General features: G+C 40.9%; 1 protein-coding gene and 1 pseudogene across 3 annotated transcripts in view; one reads left to right on the top strand and one right to left on the bottom strand.

The window, feature by feature from the left end:
- The window catches only part of LOC110300666 (zinc finger protein 431-like), a 21,770-nt gene that overhangs the window by 4,926 nt on the left and 1,891 nt on the right, over nucleotides 1-14,953 (bottom strand). For all 3 annotated transcript variants that reach the window (XM_029480267.1, XM_021170922.2, XM_029480266.1), the window contains exon 2: nucleotides 215-341. In XM_029480267.1, coding sequence (XP_029336127.1) covers nucleotides 215-294 — 80 coding nt within the window. In that variant the 5' untranslated portion in view covers nucleotides 295-341. The remainder of the gene's footprint in view (nucleotides 1-214; nucleotides 342-14,953) is intronic.
- LOC110300668 lies at nucleotides 847-1,106 on the top strand (annotated as a pseudogene).

Raw genomic sequence — 14,953 nt, 5'->3', positions numbered from 1 at the left:
TGTAGCCCTGGCTGTCCTGGAACTCACTTTGTAGACCAGGCTGGCCTCGAACTAAGAAATCCGCCTGCCTCTGCCTCCCAAGTGCTGGGATTAAAGGTGTGCGCCACCACGCCCAGCTCATTGTTCCTCTTTCACAATGAAAATTAAAGAAGAGCTCAATAAAGAAACACCTTTCCTCATATTTTAAAAAGCAAATTAAAATTCACAGTCTTACCTATAGCAGTGAGGTTCTTGTAGGTCTCCAGCATAACATCTGTGTAGAGATTCTTCTGGGTATGATCCAGCAAGGCCCATTCTTCCGGAGTGAAATTAATGTGGACATCATCATATGTCAGTGCATCCTAAAATATCCATAATGCATGGGTTCAACTGAAAGCATAGTTCTGACAACATATAAAATATGTATTTCTTTAACAATAGATTCATATAACTCTGGTGATTTCCACACTTACTCCATGTCACAGAAGTTCTAATATAATCACCAAGTCATTTTAGAAGGAAATTGAAAAGGAGGTCCACCCCTGTCATTTCTGGGCCCTTTAAACGGGATATAAACTTGCAGGAGAAAGGCCTAATAACAGCTATATAGTCAGAGATAAACAGATCAATACTACACATATTGGAGAAATGGTCTGAATGATGACTAACTACAAAAAATATAGGCAAGCTGGGTGTACTGGCTCACACCTTTAATTGTACCACCCAGGAGGTAGAGGTACATTAATCTCATTGAATTGGAGACCAGCCTAAGCCTATGTAATGAGTTTCAGGACTGCTTGAGGTAAATATTAAGAACCAGCGGCAGGGTTGGAGGCTAGCGGGGTGCAGCGCTCACTGGTGGTCACGATGAGTTTACCCCTCAATCCCAAGCTTTTTCTCAATGCACTGACAGGAAAGCCAGTGATGGTGAAACTGAAGTGGGGCATGGAGTACAGAGCTACCTGGTCTCCCTGGATGGCTACATGAACATGCAGCTCGCAAATACAGGAGAATACATAGATGGGGCATTGTCTGGACATCTGGGCAAAGTTCTAATAAGGTGTAATAATGTCCTCTACATCAGAGGCATTGAAGAAGACGAGGAAGATGGGGAAATGAGAGAATAGCATCTTGGATTTTATATGTGTGTGTGTGTGTGTGTGTGTATTTCTATACAATAAAGATTTGGGGGAGGGGTTCCAAAAAAAAAAAACCTGCCACCACCATCACCACCCCAAAAAACAACCACATAAACAAAAAACATATGCAAAAACTCTAAAGGTCTCAATGAACTTCTTACAAAAACTTATATATACACTCCAGTTATGTATTCATCTTCCAGTAAATTGAGTGTCACTATTTAAACTGTATGATTAAGAAAAAGTTACTAGAAGAGAATGCCTGTTGAAACAGCTAGAGATGGACAGGTGAAAATATAAGCAATGTATATATAGACCTTAAAAACCACACAGGGCAAGAGCAAGGGAAGAGGAATTAACAGCACATGGTCTTACAGATGAGATGGGTTCAAGTGTCAGAGATGGGTTAAATTGTCAGTGTGTACCTGAGGGCTCACAACAATCAATAATCCCAAGTTCAGAGGTTCTGAGGCCATCTTGTGACTACTGTTAGCACCATACACACAACATGTGATGGGCATCCATGCTTACAGGCAAGAGACTCAGAATCATTAAAAAAATAAAAAATGTACAAATGACAAAGTCAGCTTCCTCCAAGACATGCAAGGATTGTTCAACATAGAAAGAAAGAAAGAAAGAAAGAAAGAAAGAAAGAAAGAAAGAAAGAAAGAAAGAAAGAAAATCAATATATTCCACCACATAAATAAAATGAAAGAAAAAAATCACCTGACCATCTCATTAGACACTGAAAGGCCTTTGTCAAAATCCAATGCCTCTTCAAAATAAAAGTGTTCAGAGACTAGGAATACAGAGGATAGTATGTGTATATACCTGCACGAATAAAGGCAATTTACAAAAAGCCTATAGCCAACAACAAATTAAATGGAGAGAAATTCAAAGACACTTTACAAATATCATTTAAAAAAAAACAACCAAGGTTGTCTACTCTATCCATATCTATTCAAAATAGTACTTGAAATTCTAACTAGAGCAATAAGACAACTAGCAGAGATCAAAGGAATACAAATTAGGTACCATTATTTGGAGATGATATAGTACAGATAAGCAGTACTAAAAATTCTACCAGTTGATAAACACCTTCAGCAAAATGGATGAATACAAAATTACCTCAATAAAATAAAATAAAAATCACAGCTCTCCTATATATGAATGACAAATGGGCAGAGAAGAACATTACAGAAAACAACACTTCACGGTAGCCACAAATAATATAAAATATCTTGGGGTAACTGATCACAAGCCAGTAAAAGACTTGTTTGACAAGAACTTAAAGTCTTTGAAGAAAATATCAAAAATGAAAGATGTCCCCACAATGAAGCATTGATAGAATTAACATAGTAAAAAAATGGACATTCTACCAAAAGCAATGTACAGATTCAACACAAGTCCCATTACATTCCAGCACAATTATTTTCAGACCTTGAAAGGACAATGCTTAATTTAATATGGTATAATAAAAAACTCAAGAGACCTAAACCTTGTCCTGAACTATAATAGGAATTCTGGAGGTATCACCATCCCTGATGTCAAGTTGTACTGCAGAGATATAGTAATAAAAGTTTCATAGTATTAGCATTAAAAATGACATCCATTAATGCAAGCAAATCAAAGACTCACACATAATCCACATACCTATGGACATTTAATTTTTGATAAATAAGCTGAAGAGATACAATAGAGAAAAGAATGCATCTTCAACAAATGGAACTGGCCTAACTGGCTATGCATATGGGAGTATGTGTGTACATTCATATTAATCACCCTGTGCAAAACAACTTCAAATGGACCATAAATCTCAACATAGAAAGATCAACACTGAACCTGATGGAAGAGAGAATAAGGAATATCCTTTGAGACATTCACACACAATACAACTTCCTAAACAGAACACCAACCGTGCTAGCACTAAGATCAACAACTAATGAATTGGACCTAATGATACTAAAAAGCTTCTCTAGCACAAAGGACAACTTCAGTAGGACAAAACTGACCTGTAAAATGAGAAAAGAGTCTACCAACTCCACATCTTACTGAGGACTATAACCAAAATATATAAAGAACTCAACAAGCTAAACATCAAACCAAACAATTCAAGTACAAAATAGGGTACGGGTCTAAACAGAGAATCCTCAATAGTGGAATCACAAATGGCTAACAAACACTTAAAGAAATCTTCAACATCCTAGTCTCCAGGGAAATTCAAATCAATTCCATTATGAAATTCCACCTTACAACTGTTAGAATGGCTAAGATCAACAAAATAAGTGACAGCTCATACTGGCAAGGATGTAAAACAAGGAGAAAATTAACCCATCCATGTTGGGAGAACAAACTTTAACAGCCACTATGGAAAGTGATATGGTGGTACCTCAGAAAGTTGGGAATCAAGACTTCAAGACACAGCTATACCACTCTTGGGCATATACCAAAAAGACACTCTATCTTAACACAAGGACACTTTATCAATTATATTTATAGAATATTTATACATAGTAGCCAGAAAGTAAAAAGATTCTAGACATCCCTCAGTGGAAGAATGATTAAAGAAAATGTGGTCTATTTAAACAATAGTATATTAGTCAACTGTTAGAAAAAAACAGGGTCATAAAATTTTCAGGCAAATGCATGAAATGAGAAAACATCATCTTGAGTGTGGTAACCCAGACTCAGAAAGACAAACATAGTATATACTCACTGAAAATTAGATATTAGCTATTAAGTGAAGGATAATTACACTGCAATCCATGAGCTCAGAGAGACTAAGTAATAAGAAGGGCTTTGGGGTGGGGATGGGCAAGGATCTCCTTCTTGCAAACTGGAAATAGAACAGATTTTTCTTGAGTGGACTGGGATGAGGAGTGCAGTGTGGGGATGGGAACAGGGTGAATGGATGGGGAAGAGAGGGCTGGACAGAGTGAGTTTGACGAGAGACTACTGGAATAGCTGGACTTTTATGGGCCAATGCGGAAACCCGGAGCAGTGGAACCTTCCTGGAACCTATGAAGGTGATGTCTCAATGTCTCATAGAAATTGAGGATATGAAACCTAAATAAAGCATCACCTCTAATCAGGGCAGGCTTCCCCTGGTGGGACTGAGACACCAACTCAATCCAAAAAACCCTTCGACCCACAACTTGCCTGCAAGATGTGCTGGTGGCTCAGAGCTTGTGGGTTTGGCCAACCAATGCTTGACCTAACTTGAGATCCAAGCCACGAAAGGAAGTCCATGCATGACACTGCCTGGATGGCCAGGTGGATGGCTCAGAGATCTAAGGTTGAATCAAATGTGACTGATTCAATTTTTTTCAATTTAATTATTCCTAATGATATTCTGCTATATTCATAGATGCTGCCTAGCTCAATAGTCAACAGAGAGGCTTCCTCCAGCAGCTAATGGGAACAAATGCAGGCACCCACATTCAAACATTAGGCAGAGTTCCAGGAACCCAGGGTAAGAAGAGAAGGAAGAATTGTTGGAACCACAGGTATTGAAGACACCATAAAAACCCAGAACAGAAGAAAGTAAGGATGGCCCATAGGGGCTCAAGGAGACAAAACAACGATTATGGTGCCTGCTTGGGTCTGTGCTAGGCCCTCTGCATACATGCTGTGGTTGCTCACTTGGGGTTTGTATAGGGATGGAGGTGTCTCTGAATCTTTTGTCCACTCATGCAACCCTTTTTCTCCTACTGGGTGGCCTTGTGCAACTTAACTTGGTTTATGCCTAGTTTTATTGCATCTTGTTATATCTTGTCTAGCTGATATCAGTGGGAAACCTGCTTTTTTTCTGAAGGAAAAAGAAGAAGCAGTGGACACAGTGGAGAGCAAAAATGGGACAGGGTGCTTAAAGGACTGAAGGAAGGGGAGGCTTTGGTCAGGATGTATTGTATGAGAGAATAAAGAAAAAGAAAATGAAGAAATTAAACACAGACTTTACAACTCCCACAAAATTAATTTAAAGTGACCCCTAAACTGTTATGGTCTTGACTCTCCAGTGACTGCTATTGCTTCCAAACAGAAAGGTCCCATGCTCTAGAGTACCATCTGGAAATGGACATAATCAGAAAGGCCTGTTGACTCTGTAACCCCTTGTGGTTTCGGGTAAACACAAACCCACTAAAGCCCACACCCAAAATGACATAGAAGAAAATTTAATGTCTACTCCTGCCACATGGGCTATGGCACAAATGTAGAATCTGTCTCATCCACCCACTCAAACCAGTGCATACCTGAGAAACCTCAGCAGCTTAGAAACTGTTTTTCACCCTTGGAACTGAATTTCTCTGAATCACAGAAAGTAAGAAATATGTTTTATTTTATTTTATTTACTTAGTCATTTGTTTTCTGGGTTTTTTTTTTTCAGGGGTGGGGGTAGGGGCCTACATGTAATCCTGGAACTGTCCTAAAACTCATTCTGTAGACCAGGCTGGCCTTGAACTCAGCCTGTCTCTACCTCCTAAGTGCTGGGATTAAAGGTGTGCACCACCATCCCCAAGCTTTTTAATGTTTGTATTTATGTGTATATGTGTATGTATCTATGGTGTGTGTGTGTGTGTGTGTGTGTGTGTGTGTGTGTACCAAAGGAGCTAAGAGTAAACCAGATCCTGTTGTGAGCCGCATGATATAGGTCCTGGGAAATGAACTCTGGTTTTCTGAAAATGCATCAACTGCTCTTAACCAATAAACCATGGCTCCAGCAGCCCTAGGATTCTAGTCAAGCATTGCTAAAGGATCACCCTCATCAAGTCTCTCCTACCAATTTCCAAACTATTTGTAATGAAAGTGGAATGCAATACTCAAAACTTCTAGAAACTGGACTTTCAGTTTTCAAATCTGTATTCCCACAACACCAAAATCAGTGCTTATGTGTTACAAGGACAACAGCATTCCATAGCTGTGGCTGCAGAGCCTGTCTTTCCCCAGGGAATCCACTCTCAGGAAGGTTCGTAGGTCAGGGACCAGTGCTCAGGTTGTCATATGGACAAATAGAACCATAGTCTGGTTCACACTTCATCCCAGTCCCAGTCCCAAAGGCTCTGACAGATCAGCTGGTTTGCTCCCCCTTATCTGGGGACAGTAACCCCCACACTCTCCATGGTATGGCTGGTTGGCTTCACAGCTGCCTATAGCAGCACCAAAGGAGAATCCTGAAAGGAGCCTACAAACTACCTTCCACTGGTGCTTCTGATTGCTAGGCCTCCCCATAGTTGCTCATTAGCAAGGGCTACCACCCTGCTGGGTCTCAGGACAGTAGTAGATTCCCCTGGGTGAACAGAAGTCAAGTTACTCAGGCAGCACATACACTATTACTGATGTCATGTTGTACTTGCAAACAGGAGTCCTCCGAGAGGCTCTACCAGCAACTGACTGAGACAGATGCAGACACTTACAGCCAATCATTGATGGAGGTTGGGAATCCCTCTGGAAGGGACAGAGGAATGATTGAAGGCGCTGAAGGGGATAGCCACCCCACATAAATACCAACAGTATCAACTAAACTGGACCCCTGAGTGTTCTCAGAAACTAAGCCACCAAACAAAGAGCATACACTGGCTGGTCCAAGGCCCCAGGCACATAGGTAGCAGAGAACTGGCTGCCTAGTCTGGCCCCAGTGGGACAGGACATGCGAGAAGGGAGATGTCGTGGGGCACCCTCTCAGAGGCAAAGAGAGGGGAACTCTGGGAGGGGGAAATGGACAGGGTGGCAACATTTGGGATGTAAATAAAAAAGTAATATAAATAAATAAATAAACAAATAAATAAAATATTTGAAAAGAAAAGAAGAAAAAGAAACAGAAGGAACACTGCCAAATTCATTCTAGGAGGCCACAGACACTCTGATATCTCAATGGTAAGGTTTGGTGTATTGGTATGTATTGTAATGTTAAATTCTCTATCCCAAGGTCTAATTGCCTCAAGACAATGAGATCCATATGAATACCAGCTTTTGTGGTATAAACCTTGCCCTGAAAAGTTATCCAAGATTCATCAAAAAGATGCCTACAGCAGGGCAGAAAAGAGGTAGACAGGGTTTGGTTCCTGGACTTGGGGCCTGAGACAGAGTCAATGAGGGAGAGAGAGGAGAAGGAAGAAGGCACCATGGCACAGGTGAATATTGAGCACAAGGCCATGATGGCTGCCACTTGGAGTAGGAGCAACAAAACATGGCAAGTGACATCTCAGGAATACTGAGAATCTTAGTGCCTTAAGGCTTATTATAAATAGAAAGGTTTTGCATCTTTTATATGGGAACTAAATGATCTAAGATGGAGTAGAAACCCCCAAATAATGTTTACTACAACAGCTAAACCACAAAACGTCACAACAATGAAAGAGAATTTCAGACCAATCTCATGCAAAATTAGTCAATAAACATTCATGCAAAAATAGTCAATAAAATACTTGCACACTAATTACAAGAACACATCAAAAAAAAAAAAAATCACCCACCATAACCCAGTAAGCTTCATTACACAAATGCAGGAATGGGACAACATATGAAAATTCACCAATGCAATGCAAAATATAAATTAAATGAATAAAAAATACCACACACGATTATCTCATTAGATGCTAAAAAAAAACTTTTGAAAAGACTCCAAACCCTTTCATGATAAAAAAAAAAATCTTGGAGAGATCACAGATACAAGGCATGCATCTAAAAATAAAGGCAGTAGGCAGAAAGCAAATAGCTAACATCAAACTAAATGGAGACAAACTTTAAGCAATTGCCTTAAAATCTGGGGCAAGACAAAGCTGTCCACTCTCTCCATATCTATTCAATATAGTACTTGAAGTTTGGCTAGAGCATTAAGAACACTAAAAGATCAAAGGGATAAAAATTGAAAAGGAAGAAGTCAAAATATCACTATTTGCAGACAATATGAAAGTATACATAAAGGGGCCCCAAAATTTTACCAAGGAACTCCTACAGGTGATAAACACCATCAGCAAAGTAGTTGGATACAAAATTAACTCAAAAAAAACAGTAGCCTTCTTTATACAAATGATCAACAGGCTAAAGAAGAAATTAGGGAAATAACACATTTCACAATAGCCACAAAAAACTATAAAATAACTTGATGTAACTCTAACTAAGCAAGTCTCCTGGACGAGAACTTAAGCCTTTAAAGAAAGAAACTGAAGAACATTTCAGAAGATGGAAAAAATTCCTATATTCTTGGACTGGTATGATTAACATAGCAAAAATGGGCAACATGCCAAAAGCAATCTATACATCAATGCAATTCCCATCAAAACTGCAAGATCATTCTTTACAGAGCTTGAAAGAACAATGCTGAATTTCAAATGAAAAAAAAAAAAAAAAAAGCACCCAGGATAGCTAAAACAATTCTTTATGATGAAAGAACTTCTAGAGGTATCACCATCCCTGATCTCAATCTGTATTACAGAACAATAGTAATAAAATCCACATGGTATTGTCATAAAAACAAGGTTACCAATAGAATCAAATTGAAAACCCAGAAGTAAAGTCTCAAACATATTGACAATTGATTTTGTACAAAGAATCCCAAACTATACAATGGACCAAAGAAAGCATCTTCAACAAATGGTGCTGGTCTAACTAGATTATCTGAATATAGAAGACTGCAAATAGATCCATATCTAGTACCCTGCACAAATCCAAGTGGATCAAAAACCTCAACACAAAACAGGATATACTAAATCTGATAGAAGAGAAAGTGGAGAATAGCTTTGAATACTTGTCATAGGAGACAACTTCCTGAACAAAACATCAACAGCTTAGGCATGAAGATCAACAATTAATAAGTGTGATCTCATGAAACTTAAAAGCTTCTATAAGGCAAAGGAAGGATACTGTCAAAGAACAAAACAGTAGTCTACAGCATGGGAAAAGATCTTTACCAACCCTACACTGCACAGAGGGCAGATATCCAAACTATATAAACTCAAAAAATTAGACACCAGCAAACCAAACAACCAAATTTAAAAATGGAGTACAGAGCTAAAAAGAGAATTCTCAACAGAAAAATCTTTAATGGCTGAGAGGCACTGTCTTAGTCAGGATTTCTATTCCTGCACAAACATAATGACCAAGAAGCAAGTTGGGGAGGAAAGGGTTTATTTGGCTTACATTTCCACATTGCTGTTCATCACTGAAGAAGTCAGGACTGGAACTCAAGCAGGTCAGGGAGCAGGAGCTGATGCAGAGGCCATGGAGGGATGTTCTTTACTGGCTTGCTTCCCCTGGCTTGCTTAGCCTGCTCTCTTATAGAACCCAAGACTACCAGCCCAGAGATGGCACCACCCAGAAGGGGACCTCTCCCCTTGATCACTTATTGAGAAAATGCCTTGCAGCTGGATCTCATGGAGGCATTTCCTCAACTGAAGCTCTTTTTTCTGTGATAACTCCAGCCTGTGTCAAGTTGACACAAAACTAGCCAGTACAGGCACTATAAGAAATCTTCAGCATCCTTAGTCATCAGGGAAATGCAAATCAAAACCACTCTAGGATTCCATCTTATACCCATCAGAATAGCTAAGATGAAAATCTCAAGTCACAGAACATACTGTCAATGATATGGAGTAATGGGAACCCTTCCATTGCTTGTGGGAGTGCAAACTTGTACAATCACTTTGGAAATCAATTTGGTGTGCTTTAGTTAGGGTTTTTTGGTTTGGTTTGGTTTGGTTTGGTTTTTGGTTTTTCGAGACAGTGTTTTTCTGTGTATCCCTGGCTATCCTGGAACTCACTCTGTAGAACAGGCTGGCCTCGAACTCAGAAATCTGCCTGCCTTTGCCTCCCAAGTGCTGGGATTAAAGGCGTGCTCCACCACTGCCCAGCTTTAGTTAGGGTTTTATTGCTGTTAAGAGACAACATTTATATAGGAAACATATCTAAGTTTCCTATATAAGGCAACACTTATATAGGAAACATTTAATTGGTGCTGGCTTACAGTTTCTGAGGTTCAGTCCATTAGCATCACATCCGGAAGCTTGGTAGCATGAAGACATGGTGGTGTTGGAGAAGGAGCTCCAAGTTCTACAGTTCGATACAAAGGCAGACAGGAAAAGACTATCTTCTACAGCCAGCCAGGAGTAAAGTCTCTTCTGCACTGGGCATAGCTTGAGCACTAGGGGCCCTCAAAGCCCATACACAGAGAGAAACTTTCTCCAAGGATACACATATTCCAACAAAATCTCACCAACTAATAGTCCTATTTCACACAGGCCAAGCATATTCAAACCTCCACAGGCTTCTCAAAAAGGGGGCAGGGGGGATTTCTACCATAAGACCCAGCTATACCACTCCTGGGCATATACCCAAAAGGTGCTCCACCACACAACAAGGACACCTGCTCACCTATTTTCCTAGAAGATCTATATATAATACTGTGAAATTAGAAACAACCCACATGTCCCTCATTTGAAAAATGGATAAAGAAAATATGGTACAATTTACACAATGGACTACTACTCAGCTATTAAAAACAATGACATCATGAAATTTGCAGGTAAAGGAATGGAATTAAAAAAGATCAACCTGAGTGAGGTAACCAAGACCTGAAAAACAAACATGGTATGTAGTCACCTATAAATAGCCATAAAGTAAAAGATAACCATGCTACAACCCATAGACCCAAAGAAGCAAAGTAACAAACAGAGCTCAAGGGAGAAAGCTTGAGTGTTGCTGGGAAAGGGAAATAAAACAGACCACTGGGGTGGATGGAGGAAGAGAAGTGGGTGGGAGAGTGGGTGGAGAGAAGAACAGGAGTGACCCAGTGTAGAGAGAATAGCTGGAGAGAGAACTGGGAAAGAGGACTGGGAAAAAGAACTGGAAGAAGGTGTGTGTGTGTGTGGGGGGGGGGNGGATATCTCTGTGACAAGCTAGAAATCCAGGACAATGGAAACTCCCAGGAATCTATGAGGGTAACCACAGCTAAGACTCCTAGCGAGAGGGGATATGGAACATGAAATGGTCCACTCCTGTAACCAGGCAAGACTTCCAATGGAGGGATGGAGATACCAACCTTGCCAAAAACCACTGACCCACATTTTTTCCTGCCAAAAGAAGTGCAGAGATAAAAGAGGGAGCAGGAAGTGAGGGAATGGACAACCAATGACTGTCCCAACTTGAGTCCCATACCATGAGAGAGCCCACCCTTGACACTATTAATATTATTCTGCTATACTTGCAGAAAGGAGGCTAACATAAAAATCATCTGAGTGGCTTCACCTACCAGATGATGAAAACAGATGCTGAGACCCAAAGCCAAACATTAGGTAGAGCTTGGGGAAATCTTGTGGAAGAGAGGGAGGAAGGAAAGAGCCAGAGGGTTCAAGGACACCACATGAAAACCTACAGAATCAACTAACCTGGGCACATAGTGGATCACAGAGACTGAACCACCACCCAACAAACATGATGGGATAGACATAGTCCCCCTACACGTTTATAAGAGATACAGCTTGGTGCTCATCTGTGACCGCTAACAGCAGGAGCAGGGGCTGTGTCCGACTCTGTTGCCTGCCTTTAGATGTCCAATCCTACTACAACTTGATATGCCAAGATGGGTTGATATCCATGGGCGGTTTCCCCTTCTCTGAGGAGTAAGAGAGAGGTGCATAGAAGAAGGAAAGGTGAGAGGGGGGGACTGGAAGGAGAGAAGGGAGTGGAAGCTCTGATAGGGAAGTAAAGTAATTAATGAAAATTAAACATAAATAATACATGAACAAAGCAATATCCCTGGGCCTTTATGGATTAAGAAGCAGGGGCAGAGAACCTGGAATGTCTGAGGCATTTCTCTCTGTAGATTTCATTGTTTCAATGGATAACTGCTTGTTTAATTAGAGAAATTAAAAAACACTAAGCTATAGAGATGGTTCTGATGCTAAGGTCCTATTCCCTAATTGGTTCTTGATCCATCAATAAAGATGCTAGCAGCCATTGAGCTAAATGGAATAGGCAGGACTTCTAGGTCCCCACAGACAAGTGGGCAGGCACAAGATGGGAAGAGAGAGAGTTTTCACCATGCTTTAGAGGGGGAAAAGTCAACCAGTTATGTGAGCTCTCTGGCAGAGCGGCCACAGGCCACTTCTACAGGCAAGCAGTTGGGAGTGTTGAGCTGGGACTGAAGGTAACTGAGCAACTAAAGTGGAGGACAGATTTAGGGTGCTGGAACAAGAGTACTGGGGAGGGCACGCTTGCCTCAGAAGATTAATGATGCCCAGCAACTGATAAGGCAAGTTGAAATTGAGCAGTGTGTGTGCCTGTGTTTTTCATCCGAAGAGCCAATATTCTCTGGGTGGGGGCTGGTAGCACACAGGTTCCCAGAGTTAAGGTGGGGTAGCAAACTCAACACTAAGCAATTCTGTTATGAAGAAGTGGATATTGTCTTGGGTAAAGCCCCAGAACTTCTCTGAGTTCCAATTTTCTCATATACAGAATGAGACATTAAATGATCTAGGGCCCTCTCAAAGCTCTAATATATTTTAACTTTTTTTTTTCTATTCTATTTCACAAATCACAGGCTGTGTAGACACAAAGATCACTAGCAAGTGTCAGGAACAGCTTTAATTTTCTTTTTAAAAGCAAATAAAGTTATGGATCTGAGGGAGGGGCAGGGAGAATTACCAACTGACCTTGCTCCTGTACACAATATTAGCTGCTGGGGTCTGTAACCTGACACACACAGCTACAGGCAGTGAGGGCCTATGTCTCAAACCTCTGAGCTGGCTTAATTATTTCAACCAGGATTGCACATATCTGCATAGAAGAGTTCCTTAGCTGGAAATTCGATATCAACTGGCTCAAGGTAACCTCCCCAAATTGTACACCCACCAATCTGATCTGTCTTCATTCACATGGCATGAATCAATACATGTCGAGAAAATACAAAATCACCCTCCTACTTCAATCAGGGCCTTCTTCATAATGGGACTACTGGAGCTGACTGCCTTAAATTCAGTCTGTGATCTAGCTATTGCCTTCCCCATTTCCCCCTGCACTGTACACAACAAACTGTTGCTCCTATTCTGGTCTGAAAGCAGAGACCATGCTCCACACACAAATCCTTTTACTATTGCTTAAATGTTTCTTGTGGTCTAAGTGACTCAAATTGGTCATTTTAAAACTCTATGATAGTATAACCCCTTAATTTAAGAATTTTAGAATTTTAATTTTAGTCAAGTGGACAGCAAGATATATACCCTGTGGACATATAGACTTGTCTGTATCTAGGGTCAAGGCTACCTGAAACAGTGTAACAGACAGAGCCTCAGAAACATCTTTCTGCAGGAGGTACAGTTGTTCTAGAATTAATGTGTCTGCCCAGCGAGAAATAACTTGATGCACGTAAGGTATTAATGAAGAAAAATTCTTGAAGAATAGCATGCATACAGCACTGGCTAGTGCTCAAAGAGGAGCCAGCCTAGGACACATTTCCATCCTACATATGCTGCGTCAGGCCCCAGGTTACACAATTCAAAGAGAGACAGGAGAGTCCGATTCTAAGCTGCTAAGGGGTTACTCAGGCAGAAGGGAGGCTTACACAACAAAGTCTTCCCAGGATTCTTTTTTTTTTTCTTCCCAGGATTCTTTTTTTTTTTTTTTTTTTTTTAAATTTTATTTATTTATTATATGTAAGTACACTGTAGCTGTCTTCAGACACTCCAGAAGAGGGCGCCAGATCTCATTACGGATGGTTGTGAGCCACCATGTGGTTGCTGGGATTTGAACTCTGGACCTTCGGAAGAGCAGTCGGGTGCTCTTAGCCACTGAGCCATCTCNCCNNCCCCCCCCCCCCCCAGGACTATTTCTTAAATACACCAGTATCCTGGAACAGTAGACCATTCTTCAGTGTCAGGGTCCAGAGGTGAATATGCCAGACTATGAGAAAGATTATAAAAGTATAAAGGAGAAAAGATAAAAGCTGGGGTGGGGAGTTAGAGAGAGCATACTGAGAAGTTAGAAGAGGACTGAGCTGGGTGTTAAGCTGAGGAGCAGCTAGCTCATGTCAGCTCTCCAGCTCAGGTCAGCGCTGTGTGTAGCAGATAAGAATGGAGTAATGATGTGATTGCTCCTTATAACTAATAAAAGCAGAGGCCCACAGCAGGCAGGCCGAGATCTTGATGCTGCTACAGTGAAGACCATACTGCTGTCTGGCTCGCTAACAAAAGGACAACTGGCTGCATCTATATAGGAGGATCCATAGAAAGCAGCCACTGGCTAAGACGAAAACAGGGCTTTTATGGCACACCAGGCCTTAATGTTGGTTACATGGCCCTACCTGCTCCTTTGAGCAGCTTCTTGGTCTCCTGCCACTTCTTATGGGCATCGGTCTAGCGGCTGTTTAAAATCAGGGCTGTCTCCTTCCTTATGGTTGGAGCCAAATGTCTACACAATCCTGGTGAACAAACATGCGTATCTAGCACTTCATCTCTTACAGACCTCATTAATACACTATATCTTTGGGTGTTTCAGAGGCAGTCCACCTTTAGCTAAACTCTACTCTGTGTGACTCATTATCTCCGAAGCATTGGTAAATCCTTTGCATTATCAAATGTACTCTTCTACATCTCAGCAAAATAGTGGAGTGCTACCAACACATAAGATTCCATGCACAATACCCACAAAATTAACTCCAAATGACCAGAGACACTGAAACTTATAGAGGAGAAAGTGGGGAAAAGCCTTGAAGATATTGGCAGAGGGGAAAAATTCCTGAATAGAACAGCAATGGCTTGTGTTGTAAGATCGAGAATTGACTAATGGGACCTCATAAAGTTGCAAAGCTTCTGCAAGGCAAAAGACACCGTCAATGAGACAAAAAG

The sequence above is a fragment of the Mus caroli genome, chromosome 8 (genome assembly GCF_900094665.2).
Source record: "Mus caroli chromosome 8, CAROLI_EIJ_v1.1, whole genome shotgun sequence".
NCBI lineage: Eukaryota > Metazoa > Chordata > Mammalia > Rodentia > Muridae > Mus > Mus caroli.
Note: the sequence above shows the minus strand (reverse complement) of the source record. Positions and strands in the feature narration are given on the sequence as shown.